Here is a 23467-nt window from a genome sequence, read left to right as displayed (position 1 = left end):
ATGTAACATCAAAGTTCCCTTTGACGTATAGAAGTTTTGATTTAGGGAGGCTTATGACAATGTCCGCATATTAGTTAACAATCAACTAAAATTACTTTTTGATCTTCCGGTTCTTGACAATGGTTCATCTACGGGGTTAAAAAATCTTCAGCGGGCAATTAATGGATTTATATCGGCTATGGCGATCTACGACGTTTCTACGAACGATTGGGATCCCATATTAGTCTTTTTATGCATACAAAGATTACCTAAAAACACAGTTTCATTGTGGAAACATACGGTCAAAAACAAATCGGCATTGTCACCTTGGAAGGAATTGGATCATTTCCTTACGGAACGGATTCAAACCCTTACGTGCCTTCGAGATATTCGTGGCATAGATTGAAAACAAATCGTACATCATATAAAATTGACAGAAAAAAAAACCAATTGAAAAAGAAAAAAATCTTCAATTTGTTTGCTGGGTTTTTTTATATCAAATGTTTAAAGGTCCTTAAGAGTTTGTCATGATATTCGAATTCTATTGAAAACAATTTCAGCGAACAAGTTTAAGATTTTTTTCTTCTCAACTTTACTTTCCTGTAAATCTATATTGTTTTTATACCCTCCACCATACTATGGAGGGTATATTAATTTTGTCATTCCGTTTGTAACTCCTCGAAATACTCATGTCAGACCCAACAAAGTATATATATTCTTGATCAGCGAAAAATTCTAAGACGATTTAGCCCGTTCCGTCTGTCTGTGTGTCTGTCTGTCTGTCTGTTCGCCTGTCTGTCTGTTGTAATCACGCTATCTTTCGAACAAATTGAGATAGAAGGCTAAATTTTTGCAGACATGTATATTTTGCCAGTAAGCAGGTTAAGTTCGTAAATGGGCCGCGTAGGTCCACGTCTTCGTATAGCCCCCATATACCGCACCCCCCGATATTCGGTATTTTGATGATTTTAGCGACATTATTTACCGTGATTGTTTCAAATTTCGCATGTGAAGTTCGTAATGGATACTTCAGCCAATGCCAGAAAATTGTCTGTGCAGGTCCACGTCTTCGTATAGCCCCCATATAACGGTACCCCCCATATTCGGTATTTTGATGCTTTTAGCTACATTATAAACAGATTTTTCTTCAAGTTTCGCATTTAAATATTGTGATAACTTATGACAAAAGTTGCCTATGCAGGTCCACGTCGTCGTATAGGCAATCGGTATTTTTAATATTTTAACAGAATTTTTAACGGACTTTATTTATTTATTTATTATTTTTTTTTTTTTGGAAATTGTCAAATTTGTATGAAATGGTGGAGGGTATTACTTACAGCTTTTTTACTTGTTTTTTTATAGCAAATGATTGAATGATATATATTTGGATATACAATGTGAATGATAAAAATCTTGGCGTGAAATTTTTTCAAAATGATATAGTACATTATTTATTGTTTTTTATTGTTTGAAATTCTGAATGAATAATATCAAAAATAAAATGAGTGCGGAATACGGTATTAAATAGCGATCTATTGTCTAAAATAGGCATCTAGCTTTCAACTACCGAACACATTTTAACAAACACTATTGACCGACAAAGCGTTATGGACCTCATTTCAAAACGTGAACCTACTTCTTTCACATGACAATAATCCCTTCATAAGAACTGTTTAATTGTAAATTAAATTACAAACCTAAAATGCAACTCGTCATCATTTCTAGTTATTTGCCATCACACCATTTTATTCAACTTTGAACTTTCGTTCAAACTTAGCGATGACAAATTCTAACGAGTATTATCTGTCAATTTGCGTGGCTCTTGAGACATCTTGGCTTTCTCCTTGCTTTTACTTCACTTGTTTCACGGATATTCGTCCTAGCAACATCGCTGCATCACCATTGTACAGGGTTGCCCATATTCGACGGACCCGATGACTCTTTGGGCCCATTCCAATCGACGAGGCTTGTCCGCAGGCAACATTCTTTACGTCAATTGAATTTTGTACGGGAACAAATGCAAATCAATGCGAATAATCCGTTGTAAAGTGGACCGAGCCATGCCCAACTGCTGAGAACGGCGTTTTGGGGATTTTCTTGGGGACCTCTCAACACTGGCTCGTACGGCAGCGATATTCTCGGCCGATCGCCTTGGTCGACTTTTATATGGCCTCTTCGGATTAGAAAGAGCCTTACCAGTCGAAATTTCTTCGTATAAACGCTTAATGGTGTTCTTAGAAGGCGCACTTCTCACATTTTTTAATGTTTTAAAAGCAAGTTGAGATTTCACAATTGACTTCTTCTGTTGAATGTAAATTTCAAAACGCTCGCGTGGCGTGTATTGGTTCATGATAAAAATCTGCTTGCACTGGCGCTTCAAACGCGGTATGTCATTAAGCGATGTGACATCTCTGTCAAAAGTTATGGCGTTGCCGTCGAATATGGGCAACCCTGTACAACAAAGGTAAAATTATATTAGTTTTTCGACTAATATAAGAATCTAATAAAACCGCCAATATTTTAATTTAAAAATACTAAATTTCTTGTGTTTTATTTCACCCTTTTTTCTCTTTACACTGCTCCGCAACTAATCTGGTTCCTTTTTTATTTCAAAGGGTTTTGACATAGTCAATACAGCAAACAACCATCATCAACTCTCGCCAATCTTCCCATCATCATCATTTATTTAAATAAATTCATCCATTCATCACTTAAATTTACGTACCGTCATTTTTAGGGAGCAGAAACGCGAGTGTTTGAATAAAAATATTCTCTAAAAAATATTTAATACGATACAAAAACAAATACAGTGCTTAACTACGGTCGTTCGTTTCGTTTGCTTAAGTGTCCGTCCGTCAATAATTCGCTTTTTCGTAATTTGCAACAGTGTCGATTTCTTATTGTGCGTAATAATTCTCTTCAAGAATATTACACTCATAACACATTTGCACATATTCGCTCTTATTTACGATATACGCGTAAAGCGAAATAAAAAGTGTGGTGGAAATAAATAAGCAGTGATCTGTGATCAGTGTTGCTAGTATTGAGGATTTTCCCCAAAAAGGGGATATATTTTTTTTTTTGGAACGAAAAATTCAAGTTGGGGGCTTAAGGATTTAGTGGGGATCTTTTTAAAAAATTGCGGAATTTGCGAGGATTTTTGCATGCAAAAATTTTGAGCCCACCAAAGAAATGATAAAGCTTTTTAATAATAAGAATTTATATAAACAAAATGAGACTGAAAATGCTGACGATTTGCAATATGAAGTTTTTGACGTGGTTATTCCTAGTAATGAAATGCAACTTTGAAAAGTCTAGTATATGGAATTAAAATGTTCTATTTATTAGATATTTTCCATATTTATGTTATTGGGGACGAAAAATATGCAAGATAAACTAGTCTACGAATTGAATTCTATGTACAAATATTTAAGTTAAGTTTGTCATTTCCTTTGTAACACCTCAACATATACATTTTAGACCCCACAAAGTATATATATTCTTGATCAGCATAAAATTCTATGTCGATTTAGCGATGTCCGTCCGTCTATCCGTCTGTGGAAATCACTCTAGCTTCCGAATGAAATGAAGTAGGTTGATAAAATTTTACTCAAATGTATATTATGTCTGCAGAACTTTCAGCCCCCATATAACTGTACCCCCCGATGTTCGGCATTTTGATGATTTTAGCGACATTATTCACGATTTTTTTATGTTTCGCATTTGAATATTGTAATGGCTTATGCAGGTTACATATGCAGGTCCATGTCGTCGCATAGATCCTAATATTTTTTATTTATTTTTAAGAATTTTTAACAGAATTTATTCCAAATTCGTTCCAAATGGTGGAGCGTATTCAAAGTTCGGCCCAGGCGAACTTACAGCTTTTTTACTTGTTTCAAATAAAATTACTCTGTTCGTTTTTTGTTAAATGCTTGGGGATTTTTTTGGGGAAATTGAATCAAATTTGGGGAAAAATTTTTGATTTTGGGGACAAGAGTTTTGTGTTGTTTTTCAACACAAAAGAGAATTCAAATAACAATAAGAACATACACTCCCTTTACACGGTGGCATTTTTATCAATTCTCTTTTAACATTTCTGCGTAAATCTTCGCGCCTTTACACGGTGGCATTTTATTATATTAGTGCTTGGTATTTTGTCTGACATTTTATTTTATTCAGTATTTCGTATAGAGCTGTATTGTTGTGCTAATTGTTTGTAACAGATATTTATGAAGAAGTGATTTAAAATTAAATGTGTGAATCTAAAAAAGAAATTATGGAAAAAGTTATTGTCGATCTGGTCCACATATTTATTAAAATTTTTAACTTTTATTTTAACTTTCTTTTTTTACTTTTTAAAACTTCCAATTAATTTTCATATAAGGTGTGTCTGGTTACCCTAAAATTTGTAACAGTTGTTACAAATGTGAAAAACATAAATATTAATATGTAATAAGAAAATAAACGACTATTTCCAACATTTTTAGACAAATGCCGTTAGCAACAGGTTTAAAGGATTCCGCGGAACACATCAAATCTATCTTCCTTTTATTGCATATATTTTTATTTTATTGTCATTTCCTTTTTATTTATAAATCTAGTGAAATTGGTGGTGGTTCCTTTCGTTTAAATCTTTCAATGGGGGACAAATTTGTTTGTTTTGACAAATCAGTTGATTAGTTGCAAGCTTCTGCAGGAATACCGTCTGTTTACTTTTCGCAATTTCCTTGCAAAAGAGAATAAAACTACCTCACTGTTTCAGAAAGATGTTGCTGGACAATTCCTGCAGGAATAGTAACCAGACACACCTATAATTCACTATACAATTCAAAAACACATCACATCACAATAAAAGAAACGCATCAAAAATTACAATAAAGAAACGATATGAAATGTCAAAATCATAAAAAATTCGGAAGAAGCAAAAAGACAAATGCAAAGAAAATGGCATGCAACCCTGTGCGTTGGCTTATCGTGCCATTTTTTCTTCTATCCTTGTTTCTCTACACCTTTTACCAACAAAAAAATGGCATGGTTAAAAAAAGCCACCGTGTAAAGGCAGTGATACTAGTGGTTAATGCAACAAAAACAATACTATCACTTATCAGTGCTGTATGCTTGTGGTTGACTGTCTTGTGTTAGGTAGTCAGTAGCCGTGTAATAGGTGTGTTCATTACAAAAAGTGAAAATTGTTTACTAGGTCTGTTCGGACCAAAATTATAAAATATTTTTTTTCTAAAATTTTAATTGTTCTTAAAAGTTTTAACGGTTCTGTTGGAAATTAATTATATCGTTATTGAATACACCCTACATTCGGTCGTTTTGCATCATAATATTATTCGTTATTATTTATGTAAAAATGATTTTAAACATATTTTTTTATTTTTTATTAACTCTGGTTTGTAGCGTGCATTTTACAGTCCGTGCACCCTACATTTGGCCATAAATTGAAGAAAAAATCAAATCAAAAATTGTTGGTCATTTTTTCTTGGTTTTAAAATTATTTCTTTTCGGAAATAATTTTCTCGTGTATTATTCGATACACATAACCTAATTTTCAGTATTCTTCGATACATATAAACAACTTCTAGTACCCCTGGAAGAGATACCCCCCATCCTGATGATATTCTCTCGTTGTCTGGTGTTTCACACCAAACGGGAAGGTTAATTGAAGTTTTCGCTTCAAATGACAATGTTATACATAGTTTAAATCTTCCGCCGTGCGATATTGATGTTTTAATGGTGATTTTCTTATTCAGGGATTTTTTCTCGGCGGTTTATATCAACAACAGGCGCCTTAGTAACATTGTAAAACTATGTTACTTGCTGAAAAAACTAGTGGTGAAGCAAAAGATGTAACATCAAAGTTCCCTTTGACGTACAGAAGTTTTGATTTAGGGAGGCTTATGACATATTAGTTAACAATCAACTAAAATTACTTTTTGATCTTCCGGTTCTTGACAATGAGTCATCTACGGGGTAAAAAATCTTCAGCGGGCAATTAATGGATGTATATCGGCTATGGCGATCTACGACATTTCTAAGAACGATTGGGATCCCATATTAGTCTTTTTATGCATACAAAGATTACCTAAAAACACAGTTTCATTGTGGGAACATACGGTCAAAAACAAATCGGCATTGTCACCTTGGAAGGAATTGGATCATTTCCTTACGGAACGGATTCAAACTCTTACGTGCCTTCGAGATATTAGTGGCATAGATTCCTCTAGAAAATTTAAAGAAGGTGCGAGCGCATTTTACGAAGCCAGTTCCTTCTGGTAATTCTTCTCATGGTCCTTCAGTTAGAGTGTGCGTTCTTTGCCCGAAATCTATTCATCCTTTGCGTTTGAGTCCAGAATTCAACCAATTATCAGTAGAAGGTCGCCATTAAGTACTCACACTTTTTAATTGTTGTATTAATTGTCATGAGGTCAAAAAATGTGTGAGTAAACATAACTGCGGTAAATGCAAAAAACGGCATCACACCCTTTAACATCGGGCGATGTCCAATCCTGTAGTACCCGTTCCATCAACGACATCTTCGAGGTCGATTTCAAACCAACCTTCTTCCCAATCTATCAATGCGAATTCAAATCTTCCATCGACTTCGTCAGGTGTATCATATTTCGCACAACAAAAATGTTATTTTAGGTACAGCAATGGTTCATTTAATTCATCAAGGTATCACATACCCTGCTTAATTGACCCAGCGTGCCTTAATTGACCCAGCTTCTGAAGCTTCCTTCATTACTGAAACCTTACAACGACGTCTTGGTATTTTTACTACGTCGACACAAGCTAATATATCTGGCATTAACCAAACCTGGTCCATTACATCAAGCAAATTGCATTTGTTATCGATACATCAATATTCATGGAATTGTCAGCCTTAGTGGTTCCTGCTATTTCTGGCAATTTACCATCTTTTTCACTTGGTGGTGACTTAATTTCCCGTTTGTCAAATATTCGTTTGGCTGATAGAAATTTCTTTGAATCTAGATCAGTTGATCTACTCCTAGGCGCTGATTTATATCCTAGAATTCTTCTTCGAGGAATTCAATCCATCATTTTAAGGTCATTAATGGCTTAAAAAAAATGGCTGGATCATTACTGGTCCAATTCTTTCTTCCAAAATAACGGTATTAACTACCACAATAAATTACTCCGAAGATAATCGTATCAAGACACTTCTTCGATATATATATATATATATATATATATATATATATATATATATATATATATTCCTGAGAATTCTGGTATAATGAAAAGTTATATATATATATATATATATATATATATATATATATATATATATATATATATATATATATATATATATATATATATATATATATATATATATATATATATATATATATATATATATAACTTTTCATTATACCAGAATTCTCAGGTCAACCTAGTCAAACTGACATCCGGGAATATTTAGAATTAGACCACATGAGACTGGTTTCGAATTCGTCCGCCAGCTCTACGGTTTACTACCTACCTCACCATCCAGTTATTAATCCGGATAAACAAACAACAACATATCCTTCGGAAGTGCATGTACGTACATGACGTCTTCACGGTTTGGAGACAGCGCACAAATCTAGAGACCAACAAATTGTTGCTCTATCTTCCGCAAATTTGAATTACGTAAATGGACAGCCAATGATCGCAGTATTTTACGACCACTTCCTTCAGATCATCTTTACGAACCACTTCCTTCAGATCATCTTTACGAAGCTGGGTATTCGTTGGAATGCACAGCTGCACCATTTTTATTTCAGTGTAAACGCGCTGGAACATCGGTCCAAAAATACTGTTACGTTCTTGGATTTTACTTAATCCCGTGTAGACGTTGTTTTATTTCCCAATACAGCTCGTACCAAATAAAACGCGGGTTCTTTCGGATTACGATTATTACAATGATTTTATTCACACAACGTTACTTTGCACTTTACTTTACTCGACGGTTTCAATTCGCGATCTGATTCACAACTGACTAACTGCCTTTCCATTTCCCCTATTTATATGAGCCTCGCCTGTCGCTACAGAAGTTTCTAGACGATCTGGTAACGCCTAGATTACGAACAATCTACCAATGCAACGAACACATACAAACTTACATTGAGTGAACAATAACAACAACACATACACAGGCGAGGGGGTAACAAAGAAAGAGGAATTAAGCGATCATCAATGATGACGTTTAACAAGAATTGTACGTCAGCAACAAAATAGAAAATGAAAGAGGAAATGGAAGGATGTAGAAAAATCTATACAGTAGTTGTTGTTGTTAAGTTATTCAAATAAACTGCGTAGTAGAAATTTACGTTACAATTCAAATTCTTTAACGGAATTCATCTAAATTAACTTAAATCTAAAGTTATATTCGTAACATTGCCCCCCGCTTAAGCCTGTTCGTCCCGAATAGGCACAGTTCCCGTTCCGTAGGGGGTCAGCCGCTCCAAATGTACAACTTTCATCTTCGACCTGGGACTGTCGCTCCTCTGGATGCGATAAACGACGTCATTTATTTTCGTGACAATCTTGTAGGGTCCTTCCCAGTGCGTTTGTAATTTGGGGCATAGTCCTTTCTTTCGTTGTGGGTTGAACAATAGTACCAGTTGCCCTTCTTGAAACCCATCGGTATTTGCCGCTCGATCGTACCTTGCCTTCATGCGGTTGCTAACCATTTTTATTCGATGTCGGACTGCATCGTGGACTTTACTAAAAGAGTTTTGACTGTCTTCATCTTGGTTCACATCGTCGTTTGGGGTAGCACCGAATATCAAATCGCCAGGTAGCTTTAATTCATTTCCGAACAGAACTTTGGCTGGGGTCCGGGATGTGGAATCATGAATGGCCGATCTATAAGCCAGTAAAAACTTGGGAATATGCTCATCCCAGTCTCGTTGGCCACTGTCCACCACTTTCCGTAGATGTTCTTCCAGGGTGCGATTGAATCTTTCCACCATGCCATCTGATTGTGGATGTAGGGGCGTCGTTCTGGTTTTCTTGATTCCGTAGGAGTCACACATTTCCTTGAAGATCGCTGATTCAAAATTCCTCCCTTGATCGGAATGAACCTCAGATGGAACACCATAGCGACAAATCCAATTTTTGCTGAACACATCCACAATTGTCCTGGCTTCTTGATTTGGGATAGCATAAACCTCTGGCCATTTACTGAAGTAATCCATGACCACTAAGACATACCGGTTCCCAGAGTCGCTTGTTGGGAACGGTCCAGCTACATCCATTGCGATTCTTTCAAAAGGGGCTCCTGAATTATACTGCTGCATGTAGCCTCGACTCTTCCGTGTTGGACCTTTAGCTCTTATGCACCTTTCACAATTGGCGATCCAGTCGGCAATGGATTTTTGACAGCCGACCCAGTAGAATCTCTGCTTTACCTTTTCAGCGGTTTTCGCTATGCCAAGATGTCCTCCACTTGGCCCATCGTGAAACTCCGACAAGACATCTATTATTTTGGAGTCTGGGACGACGATCAAGTTCCGGTGAGATTTACCGTCCTCACTTTCCCATTTGCGATATAGGCAACCATCTATTATAAGTAGACTGTCCCACTGGGCCCAATAGGATTTTAAAAGAGGGCTTTTGGAGGTAATTTCTTTGCGACTAGGTCGTTTGCCCGTTTCTATGGCCGAAATTACTTTGCCCAGAATGGGATCTCTTCGTTGTTCCGTCGACCAATCTTCACCCGACTCAAATTGCAATAGTCGGACATCAACGATATTCTCTTTATTCTCAGCCTTTGAGCAGTGCTTGCATTCTACTTTGCATGGCCGACGAGACAGGGCATCAGCATTACCGTGTTTTCCGCCTTTTCTGTGCTCGATTCTGAAGTCATAACTCTGAAGCCTCTCGATCCAACGGGCTAGTTGACCTTCCGGATTCTTAAACTGCAGCAACCATTGGAGAGCAGCGTGGTCGGTCCTCAGCAGGAAATGCTGGCCATATAGGTATTTGTGGAAGTGTTTAACGCACTCAAGGACAGCAAGCAGCTCTCTCCTCGTCACACAGTAATTCCTCTCAGGTTTCGACAATGTCCGGCTGTAGTACCCGATGACTTTTTCCTGTCCGTCGATTTCCTGGGAAAGGACGCCACCGATGCCGCACGCACTTGCGTCTGTGTCCAGGACAAACTTGCCGCCAGGTATAGGGTATGCCAAAATGGGGGCTCTGCATAGCATGTCTTTGAGCTTTCTGAATGCCTCCTCCTGGTCGTTGCCCCACTGAAACCTCTGGCCTTTTTGCGTCAAACGGTGTAGACAGGCGGCGATGTTGGCAAAATTTTGGACAAATCGACGGTAGTATGTGCAGAGACCCAGAAAGCTTCGCAGCTCATGGAGATTTCGGGGCTGCGGCCAATCTCTGACGGCTTGAATTTTCTCCTTATCCGTCGATATGCCCTCCGGCGTCACGTGGTGCCCCAGGAACTTCGCCTCTCGTTGGAAGAGACTGCACTTCTTTGGGTTCAGCTTGAGGCCTGAAGACGAAAGCTGCTGTAGAACATCCTTTAAGTTCTTGATGTGTTCGTCGAAGTTGCGTCCCGTGACTATGATGTCATCCAGGTATATGAGGCACGACTTCCACTGCAGCCCTTTTAACACACGCTCCATCAGCCTTTCAAATGTAGCCGGGGCGTTGCAGAGTCCGAATGGCATGACATTGAACTGCCAGAGACCCCCATTTACGCCAAACGCTGTTTTCTCCTTATCTTTCTCGGCGATCTCTACTTGCCAGTACCCACTCTGCAGGTCGAGGGTGGAGAACCATGACGTCACGGCTAATGTGTCCAATGTGTCGTCGATTCTTGGGAGCGGATAGCTGTCTTTCTTGGTGACATCATTCAACTTTCTGTAGTCCACACAAAATCGGGTGCTTCCGTCTTTCTTCTTGACCAAGACCACTGGGGAGCACCATGGACTTGACGATGGTTCTATTACACCACTCTTTTCCATTTCACTTATCAGCTTCTAAACCTCGTCTCTTTTTGCCAGGGGAACACTTCTTGGAGGCTGTTTAATGGGTCTCGGGTCTGCTGTATTGATTTCATGCTTCACCACTGATGTTCTTCCTTGGTGCTCTTTTGTCAACGCAAAGGAAGAGGCATATTTCCATAATAGCTGCTTAGCCTTGTTCCTCTCGGAAGGTGATAATTGGTGTGTCCACTCTTTTATGTAGCCGTCGAGGTGCTTCTTCTCCATGGCAGCTGGCTTTTCGGTGCTAGTTTCCAAATTAACTACAGCTTCAGCTGGTGTGCATTGTCCAACATCGGAAAATTGGCAAATTTGCTCTTGCTTGTTTGACAGGTTCAAAACTCTAACAGGAATTAATCCGTCCTTGTTGCTTTTCACCAGGGCATTCGCTATTAGGATGTTACTGTTTCTGTTTTCTGCTGGTTCCACCACCCACAACTTCTCGGCTCCACAATCTCCATTCATTGATACCCATATTATTGCTTCGGCACAGGGCGGTATTATCTCTGGATGGTCCGTGGTCAGACGTCTAATGGGTGTACTTTCATCGTAGCCCACGTTTAACGGAATTTCGACGTTAGACCAGGTCATCACACGTTCTTTCATATCCAGATTGATACCAAAGGCAATCATAAAATCTGCGCCTATTATCACTTCGTCTACGATATCGGCAACTATAAACTCGTAATTCTCCGATTTATTGGCAATAGTTAGTCTCAGGGTAATCTTGCCGTGTACTGCCGCGGGCTCCCCCGTTGCTGTGCGCAGTCTGACTCCATTAAGTTGCGTTATTTTTCCCTTTACCAGATCTGATCTTACGATGGACTTTGATGCGCCAGTATCTAACGTCAGAACTCGCTTATCACCATTGATGTACCCAGTTGTTGTTAGGTTGTGACTTTCCTGTTGTACTATTGCTATGGAGATTGTGGGGCCATCGTCGATGGGAGCCAGTTCATGCCCCGCTGAACTGGCTCGATTTAGTTTAACTGTGACTCATTGGTGGACTGTTGGGCCATTCTTCTACCATCTTTCGTTGGAGGTGGTGACGATGACCTGGATCGTTTGCGCTTAGCTCTGCATTCGCGCGCAATATGACCTGCTTTATCGCAGTTGTAGCATCTAACCCTGGGCTTAGTCATCCCAACTAACTTTGTCTCTTCTATTACCCGCCTCATGGCGTCTTCGATCGAGTTAACGAGAGATTTGGGTTCGCAACCTTCGGTCTCCAGTTGGCGAATCTTGTGGGTCTGGGGCTTAACAACTATTCTTGCCGTCTCTTGGGCAAGGGCAAACGACACAGTTTCGGAAAATGATGCTTTTGGTGACGCATATGTTGCATACTTAATCTCAGGGTCACGTATGCCATTCACAAAGGTTTCGATTTTCATACGGTCCAGCAATGGGTGATCCTCTCCTGGATACGTCATTAGCACCAAACGTTCCACCTCAGCTGCAAAGTCTTGTAACGTCTCGTTTGCCCTCTGTACTCTTCCCCTTAATTCCAAAAGGTAGATGTTTCGTTTATGTTCGCCACTGTACTTACGTTCCAGTGCAGCAATAACATCTTCATAGTTGTTTCTATAAGCGACAGGAATACTCTGTATAACATCAGCAGCACTGCCCTTCAATGCCAGAAGTAGTGCAACCGCTTTGTCGCTGTCGTTCCACGAATTTCTAGAAGCCACTGTCTCGAACTGTAACTTGAAAACATTGAATGACGTAGAGCCGTCGAATACAGGAGGTTTGATTTTTAGTGTGTTATCAGGAACTCGCACCGGACCACCTTTGATTTCCAGTTCCGAAATTTTCTTCTCCAGATTTGTAACCCTATGGTCGTGGGACAGAAATTTCTCGTCAACCGACTGCACTTTCTTATCCAACTCTTTAATTTCGACCTCCACGGTTTCCACTCTCCTTCCAATAACTTCTGCAATGTACTCGAGTTTCTCGTTCGTTATTCTTGAATTTTCTTCGAACCTTCTGAAATTTTCCTCAAACATTTTGGCTAGCATTTCTCTGAAATCGTCACGCCTGGCAGCTACTGACGAGACTTCCCCACCGTTGGATTCGCCCATTTCCGATAAATCCACTTCATCCTTACTGTCAAACTCATATGTATCGATGTTCATACCACGGCGCTCGAACTCATCCAACAGACGTTTTTGTAGTTCAGCCTTGTTGCCAGTAGAGGACAATTCCAATTTATTAAGTTCCTTCTTCAAGTCTTCCACTCGTAGATCCTTAAACTTCATCGTAGTATTATCGTAATCTCACTTCCGACACCAATTGTTACGTTCTTGGATTTTACTTAATCCCGTGTAGACGTTGTTTTATTTCCCAATACAGCTCGTACCAAATAAAACGCGGGTTCTTTCGGATTACGATTATTACAATGATTTTATTCACACAACGTTACTTTGCACTTTACTTTACTCGACGGTTTCAATTCGCGATCTGATTCACAACTGACTAACTGCCTTTCCATTTCCCCTATTTATACGAGCCTCGCCTGTCGCTACAGAAGTTTCTAGACGATCTGGTAACGCCTAGATTACGAACAATCTACCAATGCAACGAACACATACAAACTTACATTGAGTGAACAATAACAACAACACATACAAACTTACATTGAGTGAACAATAACAACAACACATACACAGGCGAGGGGGTAACAAAGAAAGAGGAATTAAGCGATCATCAATGATGACGTTTAACAAGAATTGTACGTCAGCAACAAAATAGAAAATGAAAGAGGAAATGGAAGGATGTAGAAAAATCTATACAGTAGTTGTTGTTGTTAAGTTATTCAAATAAACTGCGTAGTAGAAATTTACGTTACAATTCAAATTCTTTAACGGAATTCATCTAAATTAACTTAAATCTAAAGTTATATTCGTAACAATACTAAACGCGGAGTTTTTTCAACTATCGCAAAATTATTTGATCCAGTTGGATGGCTAGGACCAGTTATAGTGGTCGCAAAAATAATTATGCAACGTATTTGGCTCAACAACATTGGTTGGGATGATTCGCTTCCGTCTTCGACAGAACACGAATGGCAAAAGTTCATTGAATCCTATCTTGACGTCAATACGCGGGGGTAGCTTACATTCGTGTTATAAATTCGAATGGCACCGCTCAAATCTATTTCCTTACCTCGATTAGAATTATGCGGTGCAGTACTGGCATCCGAACTTCTAAAAGGCATTCTAAAATAGATGGATATTTCTTTTAACAAAACTTATTGCTGGACACATTCAACAATTGTGCTTCAAAAAACGCCATCAACATGGTATACCTTCGTAGCTAATAGGGTCTGTCGTATTCGTGGTTCCACGTTCGGTCTGAGGACAATCCGGCAGACTTAGGCAGTCGGGAGCTTTCTCCTTCGGAGTTGACTTCATCACAAATTTGGTGGCATGGGCCACAATAACTGAGTCTTGATAGTTCAAATTGGAATATTCAAAACGTTTCGCTTGATACTGTTGTAGAACTTCGCCCAGTTAAAAGTCTAAACTATGAAGATATCTTAAATCGATTTTCTTCCATAGATACCGCGTTCGGCGCCATTGCATTCATTCTAAGGTTTTTCTATAATACACATTCTGCTCATTGAGTCAAATACAAGTTTGAAGGTTCCACCCCCGCTAATTCTGAAATCCAAGCAGTCAAATTCCGTCTGGCTGCTTAAGCTCAAAAATCATTTTTTACTATGCGTTACTACATAAAAAGCCACTCAATTCCAACGTCAGCCAATTTTGTTACTATACCATAATAGATTCGCAAAACTTTTGTTGGAACAGATTCACATAGAGTCAATGCACGGGGAAAACCAATTAATGCTTGGCATTCTTCGTCTAGAATATTGGATTCCTCGTGCCACTTCGTTGATTAGAAAAACAATAAGACATTGTAAACTAAGCATTTTAGCAAAAAACGTACATGTACATAAATCATGATATCTCTTCCTACAGAGAGAACTATTTTGTCCAGAACTTTCTCTACTAAAGGTATCGATTTCGCCGTACCATTTGATATCAAATCCTTTAAAGGTAGATATTGCAAAATTACAAAAGGTTATGTTTGCGTTTTTGTGTGCTTTTCTACGAAAGCAATTCATTTAGAACCATCTTCCGATTTATCCACGGAAACATTTTAGCAGCCTTTTACAGATATATTTCACGCCGTGGATGTCCCAAGACTATATTCTCGGATAATGGTATAAATTTCATTGGTGCATCTCGAGAGTTAGAATGAGAATTTAAACTGGTATTAAATGACATCCGTAAAAAACTCCGTTTTAAGTTTCAATACCAGGAGCTTTCCAGGAAGTTTAACCCTGCGGAGCTCCACATATGAGTGGACTCTGGGAAGCTGTAGTCAAAAGCTTCAAAACTCATTTCCGAAAAATGACTAAAAAAATCTTTAATTTACCTTTGAAGAGTTTTCAACAATACTAACAAAAATAGAAGCTTGTTTAAATTCTCGTCCTCTCTGTCCTATGAATGATAGTCTTGATGATACGGTGGCGCTTAGACATTTTCTTGTCGGGTCTCCAATCCTTGCTCCCCCAGAGCCCATCATAAACGATTCTCCTTTAGATATCATGAGCCGGTATCGAAAATTGAAAGCGCTCTCTCAACAATTCTGCCATCGTTGGAAAGACGAATATTTAAAGAGCCTCCACCATCGCTACAAGTGGAAATTTCCACAACGTGATATTCAAACGGATGATTTAGTAGTTCTTCGACACGACCTCCCACTTCGTGGAAACTGGATCGCGTCGCAAAAGTCTATCCGGGAATCGTCGGTCATGTTAGAGTCTCTGATGTGAAAATGGAAAACGGTATAGTAAAACGACCCGTAGTTAAGCTAGTCATTCTGACCGACCAAGAATAGATAGTTATTCTCTCTTTACCAAGCCATCTCCAATTTTTCGCAGATATGGAAAACTTGGGCACGATGGCCCTTCTCCCCAATTGTGGATGACAACATCCCTATGTCAGATGAAGAAAGAGAGTTTGAAGATAGCAATGTGGCTTCATTAGGATCACAAGATTCTGACATAAGAAAAATCACCGAAGCTGCTAATCAGGACTCTGCTCCGGGTCTTCAAGCCGACCGAACCAGCCCATTGGCTGACAACAACCTGGTTGCTTCTCCTCATCGGGAGATTGTACAGGTGCGTTCTGCCTCAACTTGGACTATTCCTTCGGCGTCTCCCCATCGGGAGCTTGCACACGCCAATGATGAAAAAACAACAAATAGTAAGGCAACAATTCCTTGTGGTGATCGACCAGTGGCAGGATCTAATCGTCCACAGGGTCCGAATTGCTCAATGTGCATGCAGAGGCATTTCTTGAAGGATTATCCAGATTTTCATAAGCTTCCTTGTGAGAAAAAAATTTGATTTGTGGTACAAAATAAGTTTTGTTCAAATTGTCTGACCCGTTCCCACATTCTTAGAGATTGCTTCAGTTTTCGACGATGAAAGAAGTGTGTCAATAACCACCACACACTTCTCCATTCCAACCAAATACTCAATCGAAATGTCCGCCCTTCGGGTAGTAGAGACTATACGTCTCGTGCATTTAATTCGTCGCCCTCGTCCAATTCAATTTCGTCCGCTAAAAGGAAGACTAAACGTCCGTCCGTTCGCTGTCATCCGATATCGTCCGCCCCTTCGGGCGCCGTCCGTCCGATAGATCGGTCCATACAGCCCATTGTGACTCTGGTGCCTACAATGCACAGTGGTCGCTGCCATTGGCCAAAATTCAAAAAATGAAAATCAGATATTTATTATCAAATGTGTACACATGAACTCTTAAGAGGTTAAGCTTTTTAGAAAACATAGTAATCTTGGCTTCATTCTAACGGCCCACTTCGAGAATAGCATCAAAAAAGAGGAAATGTAGTTAGTTGCTTTTTTCAGTGGGATCAGTGAAAAAGTGGAGTAAAAATAGATCTGTTTTACAAAATTAAATGCATTTTAAAATGGAAATTCTTAGCATAATTATTGAAAAGTAAGGTATTGACTTATTTTTAGTGCAGTAATTTCTGTGTTTAGTAGTTGGGTATAACATAGACGATGTGAGTGTTCTGAGTTGCCTTTAAGATTAATTTTGAAAATAAAATTGGATTTCAGTTAAAGTTTTAATTCTTTTCCCCCCTGAATCCTCCAATGTGATTTTTTTCACGCCATTAGTAATGGTCCTAAGATTCTTGAAGTGCTAATTTAACTTTCAGATTTTGTCACATTTGTATGTTATGCCCAATATACTGAAGTGACTTCGCTGCAATTTTGTCAATTCTATGGTGCTAATGACATGTAAGATGTAAATGAGAGGTGTTCAATATTGTTACAAGGATTGACTTCCGGATGCCATATTAATGTCGAAAAATTTAATTACTTTACACTGGAAACTGCTAAAGAGTTAACAAATATATACCCATGACACTATCTTACACCCACAGTTCATAAAATTTTAATACATGTTCCCGACATTATAAAATATGTCATTGTATCGATTGGAGAATTATAGGGAGGCCGCGAAGTCTGGCAACAAAGATATAAAAAAGTTTCGACTAAATCATACCCGAAAAAATTCTCGTGTTTCAACAAACACAGATCTTATTAACCGTCTTCTTCTGAGCTCTGACCCTTTTATAACGGGACAGTGAACGTTACCAAGCAATAACATATATTATTAAAATCTGCATTTGATTTACTTGAATAACACTGAAATTTATATATATCCATTAGTAACTTTGATTTAATTTTATATTGAATTGTTTATTTTGTTTACAAAAACATTGTCTCTTTTGTTTACAAAAAAATCATCAAATTTGGAATTGATTTGTTTAAAAATACTTCTATTTTTGGAGGTACCTTTACAGAGGGACTCTACCTGAAGGCGGGCCGTTCCAAATAATTCAGTAAGACTATTTTTTAGGTCTTTAGAACGTAAAATGTCAAATAACAGAACAATCTAGTGTAGAAATGTGACGAAAAGTGGACAAATAACCCTTATTCGGGAGGTACGTTGTAAGGGGACCATGCCAAAACATGCCTCGACCATATCCATTTTGTCACATTTTTTATTTTTATTCCATCAAGGTACCATAACCAAAGATTCATATTGATATCTGCACTGAAAGTATTTTTGGCCGCTGTTCCCATACGACCTCGACAATGGTGGTAAAAATTGTTCTTCCGGACCGAAAAGTACCAGTTCGAGCGCTATTGGATCCTTGTGCTCCACGTTCGCTCCACGCTGACTAGTTAACTCCAGCTTAGCTCCTTAAACGTTGGCCAGGATTTATTCTGCCAACTGACTTTACAATCCTGTCACGACCAGACGAAGCTGCTCCGTGTATCCGCACTTAGCATGCCCTTGAGACATGTGGACACATCTGCGCAATCTGCTCCAGACCTAATAAAGGACAACTATGCTGGGATGCAACTAGCAGATCGCGAATTCTACAAGTCCGCTCACATCGTCTAATTCTTGGTCCCGATGTGTACCCGAAGGTTATTAAATCTCAAAACCCATTTGAGTCCCCTGGGCTCAACTTACTATCTTTGGTTGGGTGGTATCCGGTCCTTGCCTACTGTGAGGTTGCCCGAGATGATCGGCCTAAATCGAGACCCATGGTCTACAGCTTGTAGAAGGCAGTCTTCTATTGCCTAGATGGTTCATCGACCATCACATGTTTTTTGAAAAAAAAAAATAAATAAATAAATAAATAAACTGAATAAAGAATGCTCAAAAAAATTGACGTTACATCTTTCATTTATTTGTATTTTTAATCATTAGATTTAGATTTAAGTATTATAGTTGTAACATACATAGATGTTTCAAGGGCGGCGGTAATGTTTAATTTACAATTAAATTACAAACCTAAAATGCAACTCGTCATTATTTCTAATTATTTGCCATCATACCACCAAAGTTAGAGATGGCAAATTCTAACAAGTATTATCTGTCATTTTGCGTGGCAATTTTTTAATTTAAAAATACTAAATTTCTTGTGTTTTATTTTATTTTTTCTTTACTTTCTTGTTACACTGCTCCGCAACAAGAACATTGGGACTGCAATCAGTGAAATACCGAATATAAAGGGTGCAAAATAGTAGAGCGAATTGGATTTCTTCTTTAATTTTCAAGATACCTTAAATCGTTTTTGCAGGTCACGATATGGGTCATAACCCCGGATAAGGGTACAACCCGATTTCAAGTATAATTTACATTTTAAGCCATGATCATTTATTTATTATCAAGATACGTATAAATAATATGTAGGAATTTACAAAATTAAACAATTTAAAACAATTATAAACATTCTTACCTTGAGTAGTATTCCATTAGAAGTTCAAGATCAATATTAAGTGCTGCCAATTTCTCAGGCACTATACCCTCAGGGAGCTTAAGCTGACATGCCTTTAATTCTAATTCACGTATTATGAAAGCAAGGGGGAAACAGTGTCCAGACTCCCCAAACTCTTTAAAAAGTGCTTCAATTTTAGCAAACAAACATGTTGCTTTTTCTTGTACTGAGTTGGCACTATTTATAACATTCTCGATTATATGACTCCACACGGATTCAATAAGTAAAGGGTCATTGTGGTGAGAACAGTTTAAAATGGTCAGCTTACACTCCCATAAACTGAACCGATCTGCATAATTTTCATATAGTTGTGTAATATCAAATAAGCTCTTGTTAAGTTCGTTAGCAGCTTTAATGGCTTCAGGATTTTTGGCGGCATTTTCAGAAACTGCATCTAACACATTTTTTTGAACGCGGGCTATTTCTAACTGAAATTAAAAACATTTACTTTTTGTGAAATGCGATATTTGTTTTAAGTAAATAATAATGCTAAAAACATTCCCCATTAAGCTCAAACCCACTACACTTAAACCCTACATGATAAATTAATATATAATATAATAAATTAAATTAATATGTACTTGATGCCGTAAAAAAGGTAGCCAACAATCAATTGCAGTCTGATATTTGAAGGTTTGTACAAAACGCCTCACCCTTAAAATTTATTTACAACACATCTGCCATTCGATCGTACCGGGCGATAACTTAGATATATTATATATATCGGATCAAGTAACAACAACTAAAATATTTTTCAAAATATTACCGTTTTCTCTGGTTAATTTCCACTTAAATAAAGAAACTTTGCCTTTCAACCCGAAAACAGTGTGTGATTCTACATCCACGGATCATGTGGATACATAGGTATAGGTATACATTGATTCAAAGTGAATACTTAAATGGGATGCGCACCAAACAACATAATACCTTTAATTCTACAAGCACCATAAAATATATTTTAGTTATTTGATGTAAAAAATTAATCCAATACATACACTTTTATTTCATTTGATGCTCCGTAAAGTTTAAAGAATTTTTACACATTTTCTTTTTTTTAATTCTAGGATCGCGAACGGATTTGAGTTGGCAATAGTTCATCAAAACTCTGCGTAATACTTAATTTGAACAAATTTGAGTTCTATATATGCAAAAATAACAAATCACATTTTTCATTTATTTTGTAAAAAATTCGTCGAATAACGGTATTACCGCTTGTTAAACTTTGTATTACTCTCTTTAATAGTTGTACAATAACATTTATCGTAAATTATCGTTGTATGGGTAGGTTGTTATACGGGAGTGACTAAATATTATAGTATGGAGGGTATTCTATAAAAATTGCAGCAACATTTAGAGAAAAGTGTAAAAAATATATATCGAGAAATGTTTCCGTAACACGAAAATGGGTGTACAATGTCGATGTAATCATGGTTTTTAAAAGGAAATCCAACAAATGTTTATAGTCACGCAAATCAGGGACTACTAATAAAGATTTAGAGTTATAGCTTTGAGTGAACAAATTCGGGTGGTCGTGAAAAATAACAAAGAAAAAAAAAATAAGAGAGTGTACAGTAAGGGCTGACAGATGTCGATGTATTATATTTCGTATTTCTCACGGTATAAAGAGTTTGTACTGAATCCTACATGGTTTATACTTTTATTTCTCAATCACTTTTAATAAATTTCGTCTTACTTAGAAGCTCTTCCAGTCCATATTTTAAAGATTTGATTGTTAAACGCCTTCATATCATATTTCTTTTACATAATGTCATTGCAGACCATCTGTTTTTTTAGGAAATACTTTACCTCCTGTGTTGCTGCAATTTGTGTGTAAAACTCCTCCAACGACTAATTGAGACCCTGTTTTAAAAACATCCTATTTTTACCCATCCAATAATTTACAAAAGTTCTTGGAAAAACTATAGAAAAGTAATACGGAGCTTAACAAATAGTAAAGTACCTATATTCGAGGAATTTATGACAAAATAAATAAAAATGTAATTTGTGTAAAGAGTTGAGCGACACCTGAGAATTTTAATGGCCGTTATTTTTGTTGTAATTTAGTGTCTTATTTACAAAAGTTTGAATTTTTCAGCATTACATTTTAGATCACATTATCCAAAATTAGAACAATGCAAAAAAAAAAAACAAGCAATTTTACGGCAAAAATTGTGAAATCTTAACAATTATTCTGAAAAATGTGAATTGTTCAGAGTCTGTAAAGTAATATGTAACTGTATGACTACAGCTGCTGGAAGATTGCTGAACGTCTGTCTCTTTCGGTGTTTATATTAGCAGTAAACCCCTTCTGTAAGGTTACCGAAGGTTAAAATAATTAGTACGCACGAATGCTTTCGTGCTTAATGTCTAATTTATTGCAATTCCAAAAATATTTTGTTTTAAAAATATTAGCTTTTTTGTTGTTGCAAAATGCTCAGGCTTAGTCCCTTTATTGTTGTTTTTATAAAATCAACGTTTGTTTATTAGTGGAGAACGATGGTAATGTTAATCATTTGTTTAATAAGCAAATGTTGTTTTTATAAAACGACAATAAAGGGATTAAGCCTGACCATTTTGCAACAACAAAGTACTGGTATCCCGAACAAAGAAGCCAACACTACGAAAGGGTTTTTGTTGTAACAGACAAAACCAACTTTCATGGTTATGCTACTTCGTTCAGATAGAACGAAAGCGTAAAAAGTGGAGAAAGATATAAATGTTTATAAGTGCGGTTGTAAAAGAATTTTAGTTGTATTTAATTCTTTGGTTCCTCTTCTATTGAGCTTACGATCTCGCCACTTGGGTAAAAAATGTTTTTTTGTCATAGAAGTTATTTTTAAAATATCCCAGACAAAAAACAAGGAAACTGAAGAGGATTGGTGGCTCTTTCCGAAACCAAGGTATTCCCTGCCTTACCCCCTGGTAAGGGGGTAATAAACAAACGTTGTTTTTATAAAAACAACAATAAAGGGATTAAGCCTGACCATTTTGCGACAACAAAATACTATGGTATTCCGAACAAACAAGCCAACACTGTTCAATTTATATTAGCAGTAAAACGAACGTCTTCAAAATTTCAAATAAATAGTACGCACTAATGCTTTCGTGCTTAATGTCTAATTTAATGCAATCCCATAAATATTTTACTTTAAAAATTAACTTCACTGTATTCATTGTTATACCCTACGACAAACTGTGGTGTGTGCATTTGCATACAGAAATAAATGATGTAGACCCATAGTTCCTTCTGATGATCTTCATAAAGCCAATTCACATTCTGAGTCGATTTATGCGTGTCCGCCTGATTGAGATGAAATTTTCCACAAATCATTTGGTTGTCCAAGAACGAATCCTATTGATATTGGTAATGATCGGATCATTATCAGATTTATATATAACTCCCATATATATTGTCGTTCGATTTAAATTTTTTTGGGCGCGAAATGCGTTATATCAGTCCAAATCAAATGATTTTAGCACATAAGGCCAGGTTCAATTCAGAAATGTATCTGGTAATTTTGGTGAATATTGGTTCAGATTTAAATATGCCTTCGATATATATTTTTGACCTATTTCATTTTATTGTGCGCAATGTGGTAATATTCGTCAAAATGAAAGAGTTCGGAATCTGAAGAAGCTAAAACAAAAACGATCGATTTTGAATTAAAGAATTGAAACCATTCCCAATCGATTTATTTTGACATGCCTAAATATTTTGCTCTTCCAAAGCTTCCATAGCGCATCAAATTAATATGCGATTTGCATTCTGCAACATAGAAACCGTATTTAATCACATTATTATATTTCAATTTTTTTTAACAATATTTTTTCTTCTTTTTTTGCGGTAATAATAACACACTCCATTATGAATCACTTTTAAAATTAATTTTACAATGTTACACTATCCACTTCTTTCAATTGTCATACTTTAAATATGATTTGTACCCAATGCATTATGTACAGGAAACAGACCAACAAGACGAAGTTATGAACAGTTTTTCTAACATTTTTAAACTGTGCATATCGTTTTTGCGCATGTTGGCATTTATCATATTGTTCGACGTCTTTCTGTA

The 23467-nt window shown here is 37.2% G+C and overlaps 1 protein-coding gene across 6 annotated transcripts in view; it reads right to left on the bottom strand.

The window, feature by feature from the left end:
• LOC101898679 (nuclear pore complex protein Nup154) overlaps window positions 1-23467 on the bottom strand; it is a 177308-nt gene that overhangs the window by 12726 nt on the left and 141115 nt on the right. For 4 of the 6 annotated variants that reach the window (XM_059130342.1, XM_059130358.1, XM_059130366.1 and 1 more), the window contains one exon: window positions 19356-19822. The exons of 1 other annotated variant lie outside the window; for it this stretch is intronic. In XM_059130342.1, coding sequence (XP_058986325.1) covers window positions 19356-19822 — 467 coding nt within the window. Of the gene's footprint in view, window positions 1-17898; window positions 18694-19355; window positions 19823-23467 lie in introns of those variants that run through there. One more of the 6 variants, XM_059130352.1, reaches the window with a different exon arrangement.

Source organism: Musca domestica, unplaced genomic scaffold, assembly GCF_030504385.1.
Source record: "Musca domestica strain aabys unplaced genomic scaffold, Musca_domestica.polishedcontigs.V.1.1 11, whole genome shotgun sequence".
In the NCBI taxonomy this organism is placed as follows: domain Eukaryota; kingdom Metazoa; phylum Arthropoda; class Insecta; order Diptera; family Muscidae; genus Musca; species Musca domestica.
The sequence above is the reverse complement of the archived record's forward strand: the minus strand, read 5'-3'. Positions and strand labels throughout refer to the sequence as shown.